General features: G+C 43.0%; 2 protein-coding genes across 3 annotated transcripts; one reads left to right on the forward strand and one right to left on the reverse strand.

The window, feature by feature from the left end:
• Positions 1-347: 347 nt before the first annotated feature.
• On the reverse strand, positions 348-8,593 carry LOC112243239 (calphotin). 2 transcript variants are annotated; one of them, XM_024411081.2, is made up of 7 exons: positions 8,365-8,593; positions 7,966-8,083; positions 5,806-5,899; positions 3,163-3,900; positions 1,126-1,189; positions 899-1,023; positions 348-776 (listed from the first exon to the last, which is right to left on the reverse strand). In XM_024411081.2, the coding sequence occupies exons 2-7, from the start codon at positions 8,020-8,022 to the stop codon at positions 745-747; spliced, it is 1,110 nt and encodes a 369-aa protein (XP_024266849.1). In that variant the 5' UTR covers positions 8,023-8,083; positions 8,365-8,593; the 3' UTR covers positions 348-744. The 2 variants fall into 2 exon arrangements, with proteins under 2 accessions (XP_024266849.1, XP_024266842.1); XM_024411074.2 differs by lacking the exon at positions 8,365-8,593 and adding an exon at positions 8,236-8,308.
• A 2,880-nt stretch (positions 8,594-11,473) lies between these two features.
• On the forward strand, positions 11,474-21,594 carry wdr4 (WD repeat domain 4). The gene is made up of 11 exons (XM_024411066.2): positions 11,474-11,630; positions 12,219-12,287; positions 12,542-12,682; positions 12,805-12,961; positions 13,240-13,352; positions 13,470-13,530; positions 13,709-13,813; positions 20,232-20,296; positions 20,418-20,604; positions 20,769-20,838; positions 21,208-21,594. The coding sequence occupies exons 1-11, from the start codon at positions 11,548-11,550 to the stop codon at positions 21,420-21,422; spliced, it is 1,266 nt and encodes a 421-aa protein (XP_024266834.1). The 5' UTR covers positions 11,474-11,547; the 3' UTR covers positions 21,423-21,594.
• The last annotated feature ends 601 nt before the right edge of the window (positions 21,595-22,195 follow it).

Raw genomic sequence — 22,195 nt, forward strand, 5'->3', positions numbered from 1 at the left:
ATTCAACCAACGTATTGTGGGAAGGCTACCCGACACGTTTTAAGGCAATGCTACCAATTACTAATTGAGTGTGTGAACTTCTGACCCACTGGGAATGTGATGAAAGAAACAAAAGCTGAAATAAATCACTCTCTCCTATTATTCTGAGATTTCACATTCTTAAAATAAAGTGGTGGTCCTAACTGACCAAAGACAGGGAATTTTGTACTAGGATTAAATGACAGAAATTGTGAAAAACTGAGTATGTATTTGGCTAAGGTGTATGTAAACTTCTGACTTCAACTGTATGTGAACACAATTTTTCTGTAACTGCGGTTTCAAGGCAAATCTGCATTCAGTAACTTATGTGCAGTTATACAATACAAACATGGGTAGTCTTTACTTTAACATTGCATGCGATTTACAATGATGACTTGGATGACATTGATCAACTTGGAATGAAAGACTGCAACAAAAGTAGAATATGGATCAGTTTACCCACCCCCATCCAACATTCATGGATCATCCTATGCAAATGCATATATATTTCACAGCTCAAAGCTTAGCCTACGCTTGACCTCCAACATGTGCATCTAATACAGACTAAGTCAGAGAATTTATATAGAAATAGAAACTTCTCTATCCCCCCACCACATAGAAAATTAAAAGGATTTTATCATCAACTTGATACAGTTATCTTTAGACGTCCAATATTCATAGAACAAATGGACAGGAAAAAGCTGTAGAAAAGTGAACTGGTGAGGTTTACTTGGGGGCCACTTCCTCCAGCTTGGGCTCTGGACAGAGACAGAGAAAAATGGTGTGCAATGAGAATATTAATGCATTATATTCTTGGTCCTAGAAGAACCTAATAAAGCATTTCAAAAAGGCTCATGGCCACTTTTATAAAACTACTAACCTGTGAACTTGAACTCTGGGAAAGCTGTGATGTCTCCACCACCATAAAACCGCTGGAGTTTAGTCAGCTCCTCTGCCAAGTTCTTCTCGTATGCAGGGCCTGCATCTACCAAACCGCCACTGGCCCTGAGAGACGAAAATATGGTTGAAAATGTCCACTTGATGACAAAGGGGGGATGATTGTGAGCAAGACAAAAAAAGCTAGCCAAAAACATTTGTGTAACTTACACGCTCTTTGAGGAGTACTCGCGGATCGAATCCAGGAAGAGCTTCTGGATTGGGTCCAGTTGAACTGAGTCCAATGAAGGAAAAACACAATTATTTTATATTCATTTAAAGCAATTCCCCCTTTTAGTCTGGGTACCAGTCTGTTCAGCTGACATTCCACTCCTGTCATTTGCCAAAGAGACTGGCCTTTCACCAACAGAATGTTCAAAATGCAGCCAGATTTTCAGCACAGTTCCTGATTGGTAGTCTGAAACCAAATTGATATTTCCCATAATAAAGTTGTGTAGCATGGAGTGCGTGCAAATTTGGCACAACATAGAATTACACATTTTAAGTGTGTAGATAGGACTTTGTAATGAAATAAATAATGATACAGAAATGATTAGCCTACAAGATTCAATCGAGCTACGTTTGCTTCTGTTGCGTCCCATTAATGAGAGGAAAGAAACAAAACTGTCACCAATCGTTTTCCTATCAGTCTAATTTGCATAAACATTGTGATTGGATGATAGCTGTGAGGGTTATCGAATCAAGATCAAATCCTATGATCTCCTCGAGCTCTTTAATGACAGTAATTCATATTTGAAGATTGAAATGCTAGCCTCTTTGGCAAATGACAGGAGTGGAATGCAACAGCTGAACGGAGACGGCAAGCCGGGCTACGCCCCTTTTGGCTTGTACCACATGACAAAACTCATCACTTCCAATACCCTCATGCACAAAAACAGCACTTAGAAGTGGTAGACTCTGACTGGCATGAAACAGGGGTAAGAGAGGAAAGATTAAGTTAGAAAGGTCAGGTAACAGGTTATAAGTTGCTGTGATGGGGGAATGCTATGCGTCACATCTGTGTAGTTCATAACATCACTTGGCAGACACAGGGTTCTGTATTTGAGATGTCCAATTCAAACTCCCTGTGTATAACCAACTCATGTACATTTAACAGTGAAATGTAGCAACTTCTTTCCCCACTCGTGTTTGATTCCAAACCCAGCAACCAAGGTGCAAACTCTTGTGCGTTGACTACCAAGGGGAAGGAAAGTTGACATTTCCAAAGTCATATGTTACACAGCGCCAAACAAATACAAAAGTGAGGGGATCAATTACAGATTACTGATATCATGCGACTCAGGGAAAACAAAGTGTGAGAGAGAAGCTGAGAGAGGAGGGAAGAATAGGAAACATAGAATCAGAATATCTGACCCCATTTCACGTTATCACTCAGTAGCTGCCCAGAGACAGACGAGCCAAAACGCTGGTTAATATGACCTTAACATTACCTTTGACAGTATACAGTAACATTAGCATTAACCGTACCAAAATATAATGTAACAAAACAATAGTTGAAATTATGAAAACAAAAAAGTAAAAAAATTCAGGGTGTTGAGGATCATGTTTCGTTTAACAATATTCAGTGAAGGGAACAGAGAAGGTTATGAAATAAGAACAGATGATCGAGTGACGGAAGGAAAAACAGAGATGTCGAGAAACAAACTAGCAGCAGAAAGAGTGCAGGTAAGAACGAGTGAATGCTGGAAAAACATGGCAAAATAAAGATATTAAATCAAGCAGATCGGCGCAGATCGGCGCAGATCGGAGCAGATCGGAGCAGATCGGCGCAGATCGGTGCAGATCAGAGCAGATCAGTGCAGACCGTCACAGCTGAACCAGAGAGTAAATGATGAAGCCGTGCTGAAGAATGCAGAGGAGACATTCATCGGGTGTCGGATGGGCAAAGCTGCATGGTTACAAGTTAATGCATAGAATCCCAGAAGGAACAGGTTTGGGGGAACAGATGTGTGGCTTGGGTCTACACGGCTGCAACAATGTAGAAGAAATGTGGTAGTTTGAGGGATAAATAGCAGATAGTGTGGTAAATTAGCCCACTGGAAAAGACAAACCAAAGCAAGAACGAAAAGCGCTTCTGTAATATTGGGTATCTTTAAAGATATCCTTAGAGTTGTAGCATCACATGAAAATATGACTGTTGGTAAACAGTAGGATCCACAGAGAGGAGAGAAGGGGGGGGGTGTATACCCTCAGGCGCCTCAATCCGTTCTGCCTCAGCCGGGGGCTCTGCAATCAGCTCCTCTGCTGCAGATTCAACTTGGGCCGCTTCAGCTACAACCTCTACTACAGCTTCAATGAGGGCTTCAGCCGCAGCTTCAATGGGGGCAGCTACAGTCACAACCTCTGCTACAGCTTCAACAAGGGCTTCAGCCGCAGCTTCAATGGGGGCAGCTACAGTCACAACCTCTGCTACAACTTCCACGAGGGCTTCAGCCGCACCTTCAATGGTGGCAGATTCAACCAAAACTTCTACTATGGCTTCAACTGGGGCAGCTTCAACTGGGGCAGCTTCAGCAACCGCTTCTGCAGGGGCAGCAGCTTCTGGGATGGCTTCAACAGGAGTGTCGGCCACTGACAAAGCTTCAAAGATGGGAGCCCCTTCGGCTGCAACAGGAGCGGCTTCAGCTACTGATGCAGCGGCTTCAACAACGGGGGTGGCTTTGGCTACAAGAGCGGCGGATTCAACAATGGCTTCAGTTGCGGGGGCGACTGTGTCGACGATGGGGGTGGCTTCAACCGCAGCGGGGGCTGGAACAGCTTCAGCCGCGGCAACAATTGGCTCTGCGGCAGCGGCTTCAACAGGCTTTGGGGCGGCGACAAGTTCTACTGCAGCAGCTGGTGTCATTTCTTTCTTTGGAAACTCCACATATTTTCTGTGTGGTACAAGCTTCTCTAAATCAAAATATGTTTTGCCCTGGGACTTTTCTAGGACGGAGGAGAGGGGGGGGGGAAACAAACAAGATTTATTCATTTCTATTCATACTCTAATTAGCCTAAAAGGAATTTAAACCAACATGCCCCCACTTTGCATTAAATGTGGACAAAACTTACCCAGCGCAACATGGCTACACCCAGACAGTATTCAAGAATATCCCTTTGCAAGACACATATGGTGCCTGGACTAAAAAGGGCACAAAGTGCCAAATTTCAAGAAGGGGCACAAAAAGTGTAAATGTACTATTAATTGAGGAACATAATAAAAACATGATATTTTAATCACAGTATAGTTTCATAATTAAGTGCGCATGTGCCAAAACCAACTTCCCAAAACTATCTTTCATTGACAATTCATGTTATAGAGTACAAGAAAAATTCCACTTATAAGAGGATACTATTGTTAGAAAAATATCTGATTATATTAGTGAAAGCTGTGGGGAAAAAAATTATTTACATCATTATATTTTGGTACCTGGGGAAGGAAAACAAACTTAATTTGCAGTTTATCATCATCACTTTGTATAGAAAACAAAATGGTGGAATTAACTGAGACATTTATACTCAAATTGTGGTCCAAGCAGCCTGCAAAAACAAAATCCTTCTAGAAGATTCAGAATTGTAGATTCCTCAGCCTTTTGGGTGCAAAGACAGGCCTCCAGGATGCTTGAGCTTCCCTTCAGCATGTCTTACCTGTAATCTGACTTTTGTTAGCTTTTTAAAAAAATATTAAAAGATCTTCAGTTCTTCTCCAAAACATCTTCTTAACTTCTGTGTATTACTTTTGCACGTAAGACGACTGTATACAATATCTTCAGCATCTGAAAGGCTTTTGAAATGTATTCTCGAGGACAACCTTTTCTGGCAGTGCAGCGATCTCGATTGGCAGTGCAGTGATCTCAATTGGCAGCGCAGTGATGTCGATTGGCAGTGCAGTGATCTCGATTGGCAGTGCAGTGATCTCGATTGGCAGTGCAGTGATCTCGATTGGCAGTGCAGTGATCTCGATTGGCAGTGCAGTGATCTCGATTGGCAGTGCAGTGATCTCAGTGCAGTGATCTCGATTGGCAGTGCAGTGATCTCAATTGGCAGTGCAGTGATCTCAATTGGCAGTGCAGTGATCTCTCAGTGCAGTGATCTCGCAGTGCAGTTGGCAGTGATTGGCAGTGCAGTGATCTCGATTGGCAGTGATCAGTGAGTGATCTCAGTGATCTCGATTGGCAGTGCAGTGATCTCGATTGGCAGTGCAGTGATCTCGATTGGCAGTGCAGTGATCTCGAGTGCAGTGATCTCAATTGGCAGTGCAGTGATCTCAATTGGCAGTGCAGTGATCTCAATTGCAGTGCAGTGATCTCGATTGGCAGTGCAGTGATCTCAATCGGCAGTGCAGTGATCTCAGTGCAGATCTCGATTGGCAGTGCAGTGATGTCGATTGGTTATGGGAAATGTTTCACAAAAAAAAGTCTCCGTACTAATAGAAATCTTCCGGGAAAAATGAGGTGTTCATATCTCTAGTGAAGGTCTTTAATGAGATGAGCCACATTGGGGAGTTTTATCAGTCTGGTCAGCAATGGGTCTCTCTTCCTCCTTGATCAATTGATGAATAAAGAACTGGACCCTAGCATTACAGCTAAATCAAATGTGTGGATAGTCCACAGCAAACTCTTTCTCAGTTTGTCATTGTGCGCCAACTACTTTATGTCCCTTTTGAGAAATATACAAGAAAATGGTCAGTATAATTTGGATATGATGAGTAATTTTATTGATTTAACGATACTTGTAGCACAATTTGAGCACCCTCACTATGTTCAAGAATTGACATCTGCTAAAGTATCATAAACTACAAATATTTGTATGAGGTATTTTTGGTCAAATTAAATGCTGATCCAAACTTACTTCCTGAGCTGCTCTTCTTGGGCTTCTTGGGACCACCAGCTTTCGTGCATAGGGCAGCAGCTGCAGGAGCGCTCCACCTCTCCGCCTGCACGCACTGATCAAAGTACACACCGATTAGTGACAATATAACTGCAACTAGGGCTGTAAAAAAAAGAAAAAGAATGAAATACTGAATTGCATGATTTTCTGTTGTTAATTGCGATTATTGCAATTTCAGAATTTGATCAAATTTGGCCCAATAAAATATTTGTCCATTTAAAAAGCAGTGAATAGAGTTGCAGGCATAGTATGCTTTGATTTTAAAGGCCAGAAACACAAAATAATCTGTATCAGAAAAAAAATGCTCCCAATGTTTAAACGCACACCAGTAGGGATCATATCTTTCACCTGGATTCAGTCGGTCATGGAAAGAGCAAGTGTTCCTAATGTTTTGTGCACTCAGCGTATATTTGGGCTCGAAGTGACAAAACCTAACTGGCCACTTTGTGCAAATTCATGCCAATGACGTGTCTTTTCCTACGAAATTACGTGTAAATTCTTGAGCCTACGTTTCATTTTAAATGGTACCACCCACCAGCATGGCATTGTTTATTAATCAGTAACACCTGCAAAGTTCACAAGCCACAACTGAACTACATAATAGATCATCTTTGGCTACAGCAAATGTATAAATATATATATTTTTTATTTTACCTTTATTTGATTTAACTGGGCAAGTCAGTTAAGAACAAATTCTTATTTATAATGATAGCCTACACTGGCCAAACCCGGACGACGCTGGGCCAATTGTGCGCCGCCCTATGGGACTCCCAATCACGGCCGGATGTGATATAGCCTGGATTCTAACCAGGGACTGCAGTGACGTCTCTTGCACCGACGTAGACCAGTGCGCCACTCGGGAGCAAAGATGGTGGATAATTGAAGATCATAATTGACAAAAATATTTCAATGGTAAACTGCCTGTCTACTTAACGGGCTGGGTCTCCCATAGACACCAATGCAATAGCAGCTGTCCGTGCTACAGACAGCTTATCAGTCCACTATTACAAGACTAGTAAAGCCCCAGTGCACTACTTTTGTGAGAGCAAAAATAAATAAATGTTGTTTCATAACATAAATAAGAAAATGACATTCAGATTTTTCAGGGGGTGCTTCTTCCCGCAGCTATGCCCAAGGACTTATGGATCTGTATAAAACTGATACAGTAAGCCACTTTTTTATTTGAAGGATTCATTCTCGCTGATGAAAATTAAAAAGCAATATTTTCAAAAGCCGTATCACAGGCGATGATTATTGACGTTTCTAAACATTAAAACACAGCATTAGGATAGTAGATGACATGAGCCAGTCGTGGGTGAATCTAATGGCTGAAAACTGTAGAGAGATGGAAGACTGTCACCTACAGTTGTAGAGCTAGGTAGGTGGCAGTCATCAACTTAAATAAAATAGCAGTGGTGGAAAAGGTACCCAATTGTCATACTTGAGTAAAAGTATAGATAGTTACTCAAGTAAAAGTGAATGTGACTCAGTAAATGTCTCGTTTTAAAAATGTACGGATGGCCAGGGGCACATTTACAAAAGATGCATTTGTGTTTAGTGAGTCCGCCAGAACATAGGCAGTAGGGATTACCACGTGTTCTCTAGATAAGCGGTTTATTCCACACTTTTCCTGTTCTGCTAAGCATTCAAAATGTAATGAGTACTTTGGGTTGTCAGGGTTAAATTTATGGAGTAAAAAGTACAATATTTCCTTTAGGAACGTAGTGAAGTAAAAGTTGTCAAAAATATAAATAGTAAAGTACAGATACCCCCAAAAACTACTTTAAGTAATACTTTAAAAGTATTTTCACACCACTGTAAAATATTTGCTATGAACACTTTGCTAATTCAAAATAATGATCATAAATATTCTATTCGAACGGCTCAAATTATGCACTTGATATGAAAGTAGCTACAGTAGATAAAGTTGACCATGTTCTCAATCAATGTTATCCATTAGCTAACGCACTGTAGCCATGTCGCTGAAATACTAACACGCTCACGATTCATGTTGTCTCTGCACAAATGAAAAATGACGTTGCAATTAGTTAATTCGAAAACTACAGCATGTTAGAACTTCAAATAATAATGTGATTAGCTATGTGCATGACATTTCATTACCTTGGTAGAGCCAAGTCGCACTATCCTCAGCAATGAAGCCGCCATCTTTGCGCTCATAAAATCCTTCCTGCGGAAACACTGCTTAATGATCTTTGTCCCACAGTCTGCCTGAGTGCGTCTGAAAAGTAATACATATATATATATTCTATCACTTTAGAACAGAACACATGTGATCAATGTTAGGAAAGTATTGGATAGTTAATTTTGCGACACAACTAGTAACAAATATCAAACGTGTGCGTTGAAGCAGTGCAAAACAACAATCATTACACGTCTGCAATATGGAACATGATAGTAACAGTTGATGCGCAGCGACTGTGTTTTTAGTCTCATTCTTTACGAATGTGAACTCCCAGGGTCAAGATGACATTGCCATTAGTTCAGTGAACGTTTTACCACCTTTTGTCAATCAAGTTCAATGGCTCCAATAGTCAGGAAGAATCCACAAATGTTCGACCGATGGTGAATATTTTCTATATATATCTATATCTATCTATTTCTATATCTATGAAGTTAGAATTAAAATAGTTCTAGACTTATTGGTAGATATCTCTATGTGCAAATATTGAAGCTCCTGTCAGATAGTCACAGCTTCAGAGCGGTTTATGTAACAGATTCTCAACAGTGACAGTACACGCCTCCTCCTCTAGTCTGGGACTCATCAGTGCAGTGAAAGTACGTATGGCATCGATAACAGTATGGAACAGTTTGTCTTGAACCTTCAACAAAATCTGAACATTCGTAATGCACAGTTGTTGGACGATATATATAAAATAAAGTCGTTTTGTTTTCATACTGCTTCTGTATTTATGTTCAGCTGCATAACACATCAAACTTGACATCAGTTATGTAAATGTGTATTCAGGCATTCGTTTTATCCCTTACCTCTTGATGAGTTGACCCATTAAAAAAAAAAATCGCCTAAAACGACATACCCAAATCTAATTGCCTGTAGCTCAGGACCTGAAGCAAGGATATGCATATTCTTGAAACCATTTGAAAGGAAACACTTTGAAGTTTCTGGAAATGTGAAATTACTGTAGGATAATACAACACATTAGATATGGTAGAAGATAATACAAAGAAAAAAATCGTTTTTTTTCTTTTTCCCATCATCTTTGAAATGCAAGAGAAAGGCCATAACTCTCTCTTTCTAAAATGATCAGCCGAAATTGTTGCAACCCCTATTTACTAGCTGTTCAACCTCTCTTTCGTATCGTCTGAGATCCCCAAAGATTGGAAAGCTGCCGCAGTCATCCCCCTTTTCAAAGGGGGAGACACTCTAGACCCAAACTGCTACAGACCTATATCTATCCTATCCTGCCTTTCTAAGGTCTTCGAAAGCCAAGTTAACAAACAGATCACCGACCATTTCGAATACCTTCTTAGCCTTTGCAATCTGGTTTCCGAGCTGGTCATGGGTGCACCTCAGCCACGCTCAAAGTCTCTCTCTGCCACAGGGTTCAATTCTCGGGCCAACTCTCTTCTCTGTATACATCAATGATGTTGCTCTTGCTGCTGGTGATTCTCTGATCCACCTCTACGCAGACGACACCATTCTGTATACTTCTGGCCCTTCTTTGGACACTGTGTTAACTAACCCCCAGATGAGCTTCAATGCCATACAACTCTCCTTCTGTGGCCTCCAACTGCTCTTAAATGCAAGTAAATCTAAATGCATGCTCTTCAACCGATCGCTGCCAGCACCTGCCCGCCCATCCAGCATCACTACTCTGGACGGTTCTGACTTAGAATATGTGGACAACTACAAATAACTGGGTGTCTGGTTGGACTGTGGACTCTCCTTCCAGACTCACATTGGGCATCTCCAATCCAAGATTAAATCTAGAATCGGCTTCCTATTTCGCAACAGGGCATCCTTCGCTCATGCTGCCAAACATACCCTCGTAGAACTGACTGTCCTGCCGATCCTTGGCTTTGGCGATGTCATTTACAAGATGGCCTCCAATGCTCTACTCAGCAAATTGGATGCAGTCTATCAGTGCCATCCGTTTTGTCACCAAAGCCCCATATACTGCCCACCACTGCGACCTGTATGCTCTCTGTGGCTGGCCCTCGCTTCATATTCGTTGCCAAACACACTAGCTCCAGGTCATCTATAAGTCTCTGCTAGGTAAAGCCTGCCTTGTCGTCTCAGCTCACTGGTCACCCTAGCAGCGTCCACCCTTGGCATGCACTCCAGCAGGTATATATCACTGGTCACCCCCAAAGCCAATTCCTACTTTGGCCGCCTTTCCTTCCAGTTCTCTGCTGACAATGACTGGAACGAATTGCAAAAATCACTGAAGGTGGAGACGTATATCTCCCTCACTAACTTTAAGCACCAGCTGTCAGAGCAGCTCACAGATCACTGCACCTGTACATAGCCCATCTGTAAATAGCCCATCCAACTACCTCATCCCCATATTGTTTTTTTTTTGTTGCTCCTTTGCACCCCAGTATCTCTACTTGCACATTCATCTTCTGCACATCTATCACTCCAGTGTTTAAATTGCTAAATTGGTGTTGAACCATAAATGGTGCATCATGCAAAATCATGCAAGGCTAGTTACCACAACCACAAAGTCAAAATGGGTTATATCTTTTTTTTTAAGGATAATAAAACGTGATATTTGCTCTTAATTTAAGGTATACTGTTAGCAGTGTCGTTAGGGGTATGTTTAAAATCACATTTTAAGAAGATAAATTGTTGAAATAGGTGGGATTTATTACGTTGTGGCTGTGGTAACTAGTGACGACCAAGCCAAAGGGAGGACTGTCCCAGAGAGGAAGACGCAACTGACCCAAAATGAAGGAAAGCTTTGACTATGTACAGACTCAGTGAGCACAGCCTTGCTATTGAGAAAGGCCGCCATAGGCAGACCTGACTCTCAAGAGAAGACAGGCTATCTGCACACTGCCCACAAAATGAGGTGGAAACTGAGCTGCACTTCCTAACCTCCTGCCAAATGTATAACCATATTAGAGACACATATTTTCCTCAGATTACACAGATCCACAAAGAATTCGAAAACAAATCCAATTTTGATAAACTCCCATATCTACTGGGTAAAATATCACAGTATGATATCACAGCAGCAAGATTGGTGACTTGTTGCCACAAGAAAAGGCCAACCAGTGAAGAACAAAAAAAAACATTTTAAATACAACCCATATTTATGTTGATTTATTTTCCCTTTTTTAACTATTTGCACACAATATTACATTTTGCACACATATGACATTTGAAATGTATTTTCTTTTGGAACTTTTTTGAGTGTAATGTTTACTGTACATTTTTTGTTTATTTCACTTTTGTTTATTATCTACTTCACTTGCTTTGGCAATGTTAACATATGTTTCCCATGCCAATAAAGCCCTTAAATTGAATTGTATCCAGCAATCCAAAGGAAGGATAGACGCGAGGTGGTGCTTTGTGGACAACGACTCTAATCGACGACTCTAATCAGTGTATCGATCATCTTTTAATGTACGTTTTGTTCTTTGGTGACGTAAAAGAGGTGCGACAAATACTTCCGCACTTCTGTGCGTCCCACGTGAACGGTATTTGTAGAAGTAGCCATGGCATCTCTCGGTGCCTGTGGAGAATGGCTTGTTTCAACCTATGAAAAAAAGCTCATTGCAGTACACACTAAAAAGAACAGGTTTGTACGAACAGATGTGGCTAATATTATATTGTTTGTACAATAATGCGTCGTATAAGCTAAGCTAGTAGGCTAGTAGCGATGAGAAATAAATAAGATAACTAACGTTAGCTCCGTATCATCCTAACTAACGTTATTAGCTAAGTTAGTCCATTCATAGACGGTGACGGTATACACTGCGAGTACAACATATTTTCCATCACAGAATGACCAGGTGAACGCTATGACCCCCTTTTGACGTCACTTGTTAAATCAACTTCAATCAGTGATGATGAAGAAGGGAAGGAGACAGGTTAAGCCACGAGACAATTGAGACGTGTGTGTGTGTGTGTGTGTGTGTGTGTGTGTGTGTGTGTGTGTGTGTGTGTGCCAAGACAAAATATTGAACTGCCTTTGAAAGGGGTATGGTAGTACGTGCCAGGCGCACAGGCTGCAACTCCAATATTAGGAAGGTGTTCCTGATGTTTTGTACTCAGTACAAAACAGGCTACTTTAGTACATTCTTGGGCTAGCCATCTATGTGTATTAAATCACAATTCCACATTTAAATCATCAATGATTAAATGCTCCTTTCTCTTTTTGTACCAGAGAACCATTTGTGTTTGACTGCAGCGCAGCAGAACAGAAGCCAAAGGACCCAGAGGCCGACAACAAAAGGTAAACAACATTAGCTAGCTATGTCTTTTCAGCCAACTGACCTCTCAGGAATGTATAATATGTGTTGCCAACCCCTTGCAGTGTACCCATCATTGCTGAGTTATCGTCAGACTTTTGCTCGACCTAGATATGTGACTGAACCACGTGTCACTTGTTTGATTTGAAATGTGTGTGTCACCATATGTGGTAAGAAGCGACTGTTCTCAAGGGATACGATTTCACCAGAACTGTACTGATCCCTTTCATCCTGGTAGTGATGGATCAGAAGAGACAGGAAGTGACAAGATCCTGGCGTTCGCCGTTTCCTCCTCTGCGAAGCTGGTCGCGCTGACAGATGACACCAAACGCCTGGTTCTGTTCTGCTGTGAACCCTCATGGCAGGTCATCAGTACAAGGTATCCATAGGACAAGCAGATAAAAGCAAATATCCGACTTACTGAAATCAGCGGAAAAAATCTTAATGTGTCGATTGTCGCTCTCGTTGAGATGTTGAGTGAGACCGTTGTATTATTTTCAGGTGGGTTGTGCGGAGGTGCACGTCTCTTGTGTTCACCGAGGCTGAGGATGAGGTGTGGGCAGCAGACAAGTCAGGTGACGTCTACTCCTTCTCTGTGGTGGAGCCCCAGAAGACAGGAGAGTTGAAGCTAGGACATCTATCCATGCTTCTATCAATGGTAAAGAGGATTAATTCATTCACATGATACTTTCTTATTAAAGGGTAGGTTATTTTTCATAGTTGAATGTTTTTAAAGGGAATTTTCAGAAGATGGGATAGCCCTTACTTAGTCCCGTTTTACATCTCAGATTTGGCAGAGTTTGATGGGGTTCGACGCCTTCAATGGTTGTACATTTTTCACAATAGTAACATCCCGATCAATGGCTCGCTTCAAGTGAACAACTCCTGGTGAACTGCCAGTCAGTTTGGGATATCTCCCCCACTCTTCTCTTCTAGACCCTGACCCCCAACGACAAGTATGTCGTCACAGCTGACCGCGATGAGAAGATCAGGGTCAGCCACTTGAGGTCACCACACAACATCCAGGCATTCTGCCTGGGACACTTGGAGTGAGTACAGCTGGCCTACCTAGCAATGAATGGCCACAGAATTTAAACATTAATTAATGTTTAACCAGTCGGTTACCTCTCCAATTTCCTAATATTTCAAGTTTTTTTTCTCCATAGATTTGTCAGTTCTCTTTTGGCCCCACCAGGACACCCACAGTGGCTACTCTCTGGATCAGGGGTGAGAGATCTAGACATATTACAATTCTGCTGAATTGAGTAATACTACTTGACGCTGGATGATCTTTCAGATAGAGGTATCACTTGTACCAGTTCAGATTAAGCTCTACTACTGCACACACACACACACACAAATTCAATAGAGACTGGTGTGTCTGACTGCTAGTGTGTGTTGACAGGATGGGACCATGAAGCTGTGGGAGTATGAGTCAGGTCGGAGGCTCCAGAGCTGGGACCTGAAGCAGCTGAGGGACATGCCGAACTCAGACACAGAAAAGGAAAAGGTGACCACTTTACTTCTCACATTAACCCTATCAGTCCTGAGATCCCAACTAGTCAGTGACAACTGTTTTGAGTTTGTGACAGTGACTATGTGAGCTTATTACAGTGTTCAAGACAGTATGTCCTGGGATTTCCTACGATCTTCTACGTAGAAGAAACCCCTTACCTTCTAACATCTGTTCGGGAGAGTCTCTGCTTTTCAATGATTAGGGGGTGGATGAAATTTCACTTATGTTATAAAATATACACTGCTCAAAAAAATAAAGGGAACACTTAAACAACACAATGTAACTCCAAGTCAATCACACTTCTGTGAAATCAAACTGTCCACTTAGGAAGCAACACTGATTGACGATAAATTTCACATGCTGTTGTGCAAATGGAATAGACAACAGGTGGAAATTATAGGCAATTAGCAAGACACCCCCAATAAAGGAGTGGTTCTGCAGGTGGGGACCACAGACCACTTCTCAGTTCCTATGCTTCCTGGCTGATGTTTTGGTCACTTGAATGCTGGCGGTGCTTTCACTCTAGTGGTATCATGAGACGGAGTCTACAACCCACACAAGTGGCTCAGTTAGTGCAGCTCATCCAGGATTTTTTATTTATTTATTTTACCTTTATTTAACCAGGTAGGCAAGTTGAGAACAAGTTCTCATTTACAATTGCGACCTGGCCAAGATAAAGCAAAGCAGTTCGACAGATACAACGACAGAGTTACACATGGAGTAAAACAAACATACAGTCAATAATACAGTATAAACAAGTCTATATACAATGTGAGCAAATGAGGTGAGAAGGGAGGTAAAGGCAAAAAGGCCATGGTGGCAAAGTAAATACAATATAGCAAGTAAAACACTGGAATGGTAGTTTTGCAATGGAAGAATGTGCAAAGTAGAAATAAAAATAATGGGGTGCAAAGGAGCAAAATAAATAAATTAAAATTAAATACAGTTGGGAAAGAGGTAGCTGTTTGGGCTAAATTATAGGTGGGCTATGTACAGGTGCAGTAATCTGTGAGCTGCTCTGACAGTTGGTGCTTAAAGCTAGTGAGGGAGATAAGTGTTTCCAGTTTCAGAGATTTTTGTAGTTCGTTCCAGTCATTGGCAGCAGAGAACTGGAAGGAGAGGCGGCCAAAGAAAGAATTGGTTTTGGGGGTGACTAGAGAGATATACCTGCTGGAGCGTGTGCTACAGGTGGGAGATGCTATGGTGACCAGCGAGCTGAGATAAGGGGGACTTTACCTAGCAGGGTCTTGTAGATGACATGGAGCCAGTGGGTTTGGCGACGAGTATGAAGCGAGGGCCAGCCAACGAGAGCGTACAGGTCGCAATGGTGGGTAGTATATGGGGCTTTGGTGACAAAACGGATTGCACTGTGATAGACTGCATCCAATTTGTTGAGTAGGGTATTGGAGGCTATTTTGTAAATGACATCGCCAAAGTCGAGGATTGGTAGGATGGTCAGTTTTACAAGGGTATGTTTGGCAGCATGAGTGAAGGATGCTTGGTTGCGAAATAGGAAGCCAATTCTAGATTTAACTTTGGATTGGAGATGTTTGATATGGGTCTGGAAGGAGAGTTTACAGTCTAACCAGACACCTAAGTATTTGTAGTTGTCCACGTATTCTAAGTCAGAGCCGTCCAGAGTAGTGATGTTGGACAGGCGGTTAGGTGCAGGTAGTGATCGGTTGAAGAGCATGCATTTAGTTTTACTTGTATTTAAGAGCAATTGGAGGCCACGGAAGGAGAGTTGTAGCATTGAAGCTTGCCTGGAGGGTTGTTAACACAGTGTCCAAAGAAGGGCCGGAAGTATACAGAATGGTGTCGTCTGCGTAGAGGTGGATCAGAGACTCACCAGCAGCAAGAGCGACCTCATTGATGTATACAGAGAAGAGAGTCGGTCCAAGAATTGAACCCTGTGGCACCCCCATAGAGACTGCCAGAGGTCCGGACAGCAGACCCTCCGATTTGACACACTGAACTCTATCAGATAAGTAGTTGGTGAACAAGGCGAGGCAATCATTTGAGAAACCAAGGCTGTCGAGTCTGCCGATGAGGATGTGGTGATTGACAGAGTCGAAAGCCTTGGCCAGATCAATGAATACGGCTGCACAGTAATGTTTCTTATCGATGGCGGTTAAGATATCGTTTAGGACCTTGAGCGTGGCTGAGGTGCACCCATGACCAGCTCTGAAACCAGATTGCATAGCAGAGAAGGTATGGTGAGATTCGAAATGGTCGGTAATCTGTTTGTTGACTTGGCTTTCGAAGACCTTAGAAAGGCATGGTAGGATAGATATAGGTCTGTAGCAGTTTGGGTCAAGAGTGTCCCCCTTTGAAGAGGGGGATGACCGCAGCTGCTTTCCAATCTTTGGGAATCTCAGACGACACGAGAGGTTGAACAGGCTAGTAATAGGAGTGGCAACAATTTCGGCAGATAATTTTAGAAAGAAAGGGTCCAGATTGTCTAGCCCGGCTGATTTGTAGGGGTCCAGATTTTGCAGCTCTTTCAGAACATCAGCTGAATGGATTTGGGAGAAGGAGAAATGGGGAAGGCTTGGGCGAGTTGCTGTTGGGGGTGCAGTGCTGTTGACCGGGGTAGGAGTAGCCAGGTGGAAAGCATGGCCAGCCGTAGAAAAATGCTTATTGAAATTCTCAATTATGGTGGATTTATCAGTGGTGACAGTGTTTCCTATCTTCAGTGCAGTGGGCAGCTGGGAGGAGGTGTTCTTATTCTCCATGGACTTTACAGTGTCCCAGAACTTTTTGAGTTAGTGTTGCAGGAAGCAAATTTCTGCTTGAAAAAGCTAGCCTTGGCTTTTCTAACTGCCTGTGTATAATGGTTTCTAGCTTCCCTGAACAGCTGCATATCACGGGGCTGTTCGATGCTAATGCAGAACGCCATAGGATGTTTTTGTGTTGGTTAAGGGCAGTCAGGTCTGGGGAGAACCAAGGGCTATATCTGTTCCTGGTTCTAAATTTCTTGAATGGGGCATGTTTATTTAAGATGGTTAGGAAGGCATTTAAAAAAATATCCAGGCATCCTCTACTGACGGGATGAGATCAATATCCTTCCAGGATACCCCGGCCAGGTCGATTAGAAAGGCCTGCTCGCAGAAGTGTTTCAGGGAGCGTTTTACAGTGATGAGTGGAGGTCGTTTGACCGCTGACCCATTACAGATGCTGGCAATGAGGCAGTGATCGCTGAGATCTTGGTTGAAGACAGCAGAGGTGTATTTAGAGGGAAGTTGGTTAGGATGATATCTATGAGGGTGCCCGTGTTTAAGGCTTTGGGGAGGTACCTGGTAGGTTCATTGATAATTTGTGTGAGATTGAGGGCATCAAGTTTAGATTGTAGGATGGCTGGGGTGTTAATTAAGCATGTTCCAGTTTAGGTCGCCTAGCAGCACGAACTCTGAAGATAGATGGGGGCAATCAGTTCACATCTGGTGTCCAGAGCACAGCTGGGGGCAGAGGGTGGTCTATAGCAGGCGGCAACGGTGAGAGACTTGTTTTTAGAGAGGTGGATTTTTAAAAGTAGAAGTTCAAATTGTTTGGGTACAGACCTGGATAGTAGGACAGAACTCTGCAGGCTATCTTTGCAGTAGATTGCAACACCGCCCCCTTTGGCAGTTCTATCTTGTCTGAAAATGTTGTAGTTTGGAATTAAAATTTCTGAATTTTGGTGGTCTTCCTAAGCCAGGATTCAGACACAGCTAGAACATCCGGGTTGGCAGAGTGTGCTAAAGCAGTGAATAAAACAAACTTAGGGAGGAGGCTTCTAATGTTAACATGCATGAAACCAAGGCTATTACGGTTACAGAAGTCGTCAAAAGAGAGCGCCTGGGGAATAGGAGTGGAGGTAGGCACTGCAGGGCCTGGATTCACCTTTACATCGCCAGAGGAACATAGGAGGAGTAGAATAAGGGTACGGCTAAAAGCTATGAGAATTGGTCGCCTAGAACGTCTGGAACATAGAGTAAAAGGAGGTTTCTGGGGGCGGTAAAATAGCATCAAGGTATAATGTACAGACAAAGGTATGGTAGTATGTGAATACAGTGGAGGTAAACCTAGGTATTGAGTGATGAAGAGAGAGATATTGTCTCTAGAAACATCATTGAAACCAGGAGATGTCATTGCATGTGTGGGTGGTGGAACTAATAGGTTGGATAAGGTATAGTGAGCAGGACTAGAGGCTCTACAGTGAAATAAGCCAATAAACACTAACCAGAACAGCAATGGACAAGACATATTGACATTAAGGAGAGGCATGCTTAGTCGAGTGATCAAAAGGGTCCAGTGAGTGGAGAGGTTGGTTGGGGGTCACGGCGATTTAGACAGCTAGCCAGGCCATCGGTAGCAAGCTAGCATAGGATGGCACATCAATGTGAGCTGTGGCAAGAAGGTTTGCTGTGTCTGTCAGCGTAGTGTCCAGAGCATGGAGGCGCTACCAAGAGACAGGCAAGTACATCAGGAGACGTGGAGGAGGCCGTAGGAGGGCAACAACCCAGCAGCAGGACCGCTACCTCCGCCTTTGTGCAAGGAGGAGCAGGAGGAGCACTGCCAGAGACCTGCAAAATGACCTCCAGCAGGCCACAAATGTGCATGTGTCTGGTCAAACGGTCAGAAACAGCTCCATGAGGGTGGTATGAGGGCCCGACATCCACAGGTGGGTGTTGAGCTTACAGCCCAACACCGTGCAGGATGTTTTTAATTTGCCAGAGAACACCAAGATTGGCAAATTCCCCACTGGCGCCCTGTGCTCTTCACAGATGAAAGCAGGTTCACACTGAGCACATGTGACAGACGTGACAGTCTGGAGACGCTGTGGAGAACGTTCTGCTGCCTGCAACATCCTCCAGCATGACCGATTTGGCGGTGGGTCAGTCATGGTGTGGGGTGGCATTTCTTTGGGGGGCCGCACAGCCCTCCATGTGCTCGCCAGAGATAGCCTGACTGCCATTAGGTACCGAGATGATGAGATCCTCAGACCCCTTGTGAGACCATATGTTGGTGTGGTTATCCCTGGGTTCCTCCTAATGCAAGACAATGCTAGACCTCATGTGGCTGGAGTGTGTCAGCAGTTCCTGCAAGAGGAAGGCATTGATGCTATGAACTGGCACGCCCGTTCCCCAGACCTGAAACCAATTGAGCACATCTGGGACATCATGTCTTGCTCCATCCTTGCTTTAGTCCAGGTCTGGGAGGAGATCCCTCAGGAGACCATCCGCCACCTCATCAGCAGCATGCCCAGGCATTGTAGGGAGGTCATACAGGCACGTGGACGCCACACACGCTACTGATTTTGACTTGTTTTAAGGACATTAAATCAAAGTTGGATCAGCCTGTAGTGTGGTTTTCCACTTTAATTTTGAGTGTGACTCCAAATCCAGACCTCCATGGGTTGATACATTTGATTTCCATTGATAATTTTTGTGTGATTTTGTTATCACATTCAACTATGTGAATACGAATATTTCATTAATTCAGATCTAGGATGTGTTATTTTAGTGTTCCCTTTATTTTTTTGAGCAGTGTATTTGTCTTGGAAAAATTTTAATTGTCATGTTCTGAATTGTTCACTGGGGGTGGGGGGGTCTTTCTCTAACCTACAGTATCATTAACATTATATTCAAACAGTCTGATTTTGTAACCGAATACATTTGTTAATAAATCAAATCAAAAGTATTTATATAGCCCTTCGTACATCAGCTGATCTCTCAAAGTGCTGTACAGAAACCCAGCCTAAAACCCCAAACAGCAAGCAATGCAGATGTAGAAGCACGGTGGCTAGGAAAAACTCCCTAGAAAGGCCAAAACTTAGCCTGGTTCCTCTCTAGGTTTCTTCCTATGTAATAATACACTGGTTACAGAGCAGTGCGCTTTCTCGCAGCGACATTTGAGAACATTACATGTTGTGGTCGTCTGCAGAGTTGTTTCCGCGGGTGGCAAAAAGCCAAATCAACACAAAGCTTGCGGTCTGTACAGAGCTCTGTTGACATTTCATAGAGACGCTTGTTTTTGTGAGAAATATTTGTACAACAGTACATTCACATTCATATGAAAAGCCTATATTAAAATATTACATCTCAAAATCGATATCTATCTTGTTTTATGTCTTCCGGATTCAATGGTGAGCCTGTCAGTCAGCCTTAATTCTCACACAACAATCCAGCCTAGCTGGCACGATGTTATTGAAAATGTTTACAACCCGAAATATAATTGTTCTGAACCGCCAGCCAACCCACGAGTTGAAAGAATGTTTTCATTCCACCTGCCAGTGAATTATTCTTTTTAATGTTTTTATTTTTAGGTTTAACTGTTGGTATTTGACCTGATGCAAGACCATAGCGGGTCGTCAATCCCCCCTCCAGTTATGTTTGTGACATCATCATAATTTGTACCTTTTTGTTCCCAGAGGTCTGCAGTCAGCAGGATCGCTGGGTCCCCCGGTGGACATCATGTGGCGGTGCAGTGTGAGAGGTCGGTGCATATATCAGGAGTTGACAGTGTACTGTGCCCATATATAAATGACCCTAGCTATGTAGATCAGTGGAGTGTGTGTGTGTAACCTGTGACATAATATTTGTCCTGTGTTTTCCAGAGTTCCCTCGGTGCAGTTGTTTGGGATGGCGCAAGGGACAGAGGAGCGACTGATGCCCTCCAGCAGGTTGACCCTACCTCACTGTCCTCTGGATTTGACCTTTGACCCCCAGGGTCGGCTCTGGGTCCTGCTGGATAGCCGCGAGACACCGTTCCTCGTGTACACACACACGCAAGACAGCTGGCAGGTACTGCTGTTCGTTGACAACGCCGTAGTACCCTCCAAGCTCATCACACACAACAGTATACTGTTCTTTATTTAGTAAACAAAACACAGGGTTTGTGTTTTATCCCTTATGTTGCCACTGGGGTGTTTTGTTCTCTCTCTCTCTCTCTCTCTCTCTCTCTGCAGTGCGACAGTGAAAGCCCAGAGATGAAAAGAGTGACGGAGGCCCTTCAGCCGCATTGGGAGGCACTTCAGGGTGAGTCATCACACATAAGGCACAACACTGTGCCCTCACATTACCCATCATCCTTCTCACTCAGTAAAGAGCAGCTCTAACCTGGGATGTTTATGCACTTGGCTCCATGTCTGCCTCCTCCATGTTCCCCTGAGCTAAGTAGTTCTTAATGCGAAGTAGTCAAGACTACCAGGAGACTTTACATGTAGTTTTTTACTCTGTTATTTAGTGGATGCTCAGAGATACCTGCAACATAAACTTGGATCAAGGCTTAGAACAAAGGGGTTTGATTTGATATTCTAATAGTAATCAACCACCTGAATGAACTGTGCTACAATTTCTTTCGCTGTCTCTGACCCTGCTCCTCCCTCCTGTTTCTCCTCACAACAGACTCAGCAGGGTTAGAGAGCCGGTTCCAGCACCTGTACAAGGGCAACTTTGACAACATGGCGTCCTACAGAGAGAAGAAACAACAGAGGCTCCAACAGCAGAATGAACAAGGAGGCAAAAAGAGAGGACCAGGAAAGGGACAACAGTCCAACGGAGCCAGTAAAAAAGCCAAGAAAGGCAACCAGCCTGGGCCTGTGACCAAAGCCTCGAGCTGAAACGGATAGCACAGGCGGATTCTATATTTTGGTTTAAAAAGGCTTCTTTCAGAGTTCTGTTGTTCTATCTTTGTTTGGAGACAGACAGACTAACCATTTGAGTTGTGTACATTTATTATGATTTGTGATTTACTGAGATTTTTTTTTAAATAAAAAATGATGACTGACTGTTTCATGCTTAAGTGTCTCTCTTGCGCTCCACTAAATGTATAGTCCTCTCCAATTGAACAAGAGCCAAGCACTGTGTAGTGTCGTACCCTGACCACTGGGGATTATCTTGGTAAAAGAGAAACGCTTACTAACAAGTCCTTCCATTGTCAGAAAGTGCATATCTGACCCAATTCAGGATCGGGGGAGTTTGATTACATTTCCTACTTCACTTCAAGAAATACTTCCTTGAACATTAACTTTCATATGCCTTAATTACCAACTTATACGGAGTCTGCATACGAATAAAATGTTTAAATTATGAGCCTAATTTAGCCGAGGAAGCACTGAGCTATTTAATGAGAAAGGCAGGACCCGTGATTGGCTGAGATGTCTCCAAAGTAGGATAATAAGTTTTGATCAAATTTGAGGTAAAAAAAAGTCCCCTTGCATTAAAAGGCTTAAGGTGTTTCAACAACATCCTATTGTTTTGTAAGGTTTACCGCCACACTGACAGCTCTTCAAACCTTCAGAAGTAAACAGGGATGACTACTTGTTGCTCACCATCCATTCAGTCTCGCTTAATCACATGAACCATAACGTCTTCACAGCTACAGGTAAGACTA

The sequence above is a fragment of the Oncorhynchus tshawytscha genome, linkage group LG03 (assembly GCF_018296145.1).
Source record: "Oncorhynchus tshawytscha isolate Ot180627B linkage group LG03, Otsh_v2.0, whole genome shotgun sequence".
Taxonomy (NCBI): Eukaryota; Metazoa; Chordata; class Actinopteri; order Salmoniformes; family Salmonidae; genus Oncorhynchus; species Oncorhynchus tshawytscha.

What these genes read in the sequence shown, in the direction of transcription:
- LOC112243239 (XM_024411074.2), bottom strand. Translation starts at nt 8,255, where the DNA reads ATGTTCCATATTGCAGACGT. An exon ending in ATGTTCCATATTGCAGACGT is followed by an intron (nt 8,084 to 8,235) that starts GTAATGATTGTT and finishes ATTACTTTTCAG; the next exon opens with ACGCACTCAGGCAGACTGTG. An exon ending in TGCGACTTGGCTCTACCAAG is followed by an intron (nt 5,900 to 7,965) that starts GTAATGAAATGT and finishes TACTTTGATCAG; the next exon opens with TGCGTGCAGGCGGAGAGGTG.
- wdr4 (XM_024411066.2), top strand. Translation starts at nt 11,548, where the DNA reads ATGGCATCTCTCGGTGCCTGTGGAGAATGGCTTGTTTCAACCTATGAA. An exon ending in TGGCAGGTCATCAGTACAAG is followed by an intron (nt 12,683 to 12,804) that starts GTATCCATAGGA and finishes TATTATTTTCAG; the next exon opens with GTGGGTTGTGCGGAGGTGCA. An exon ending in GCATTGGGAGGCACTTCAGG is followed by an intron (nt 20,839 to 21,207) that starts GTGAGTCATCAC and finishes TCCTCACAACAG; the next exon opens with ACTCAGCAGGGTTAGAGAGC.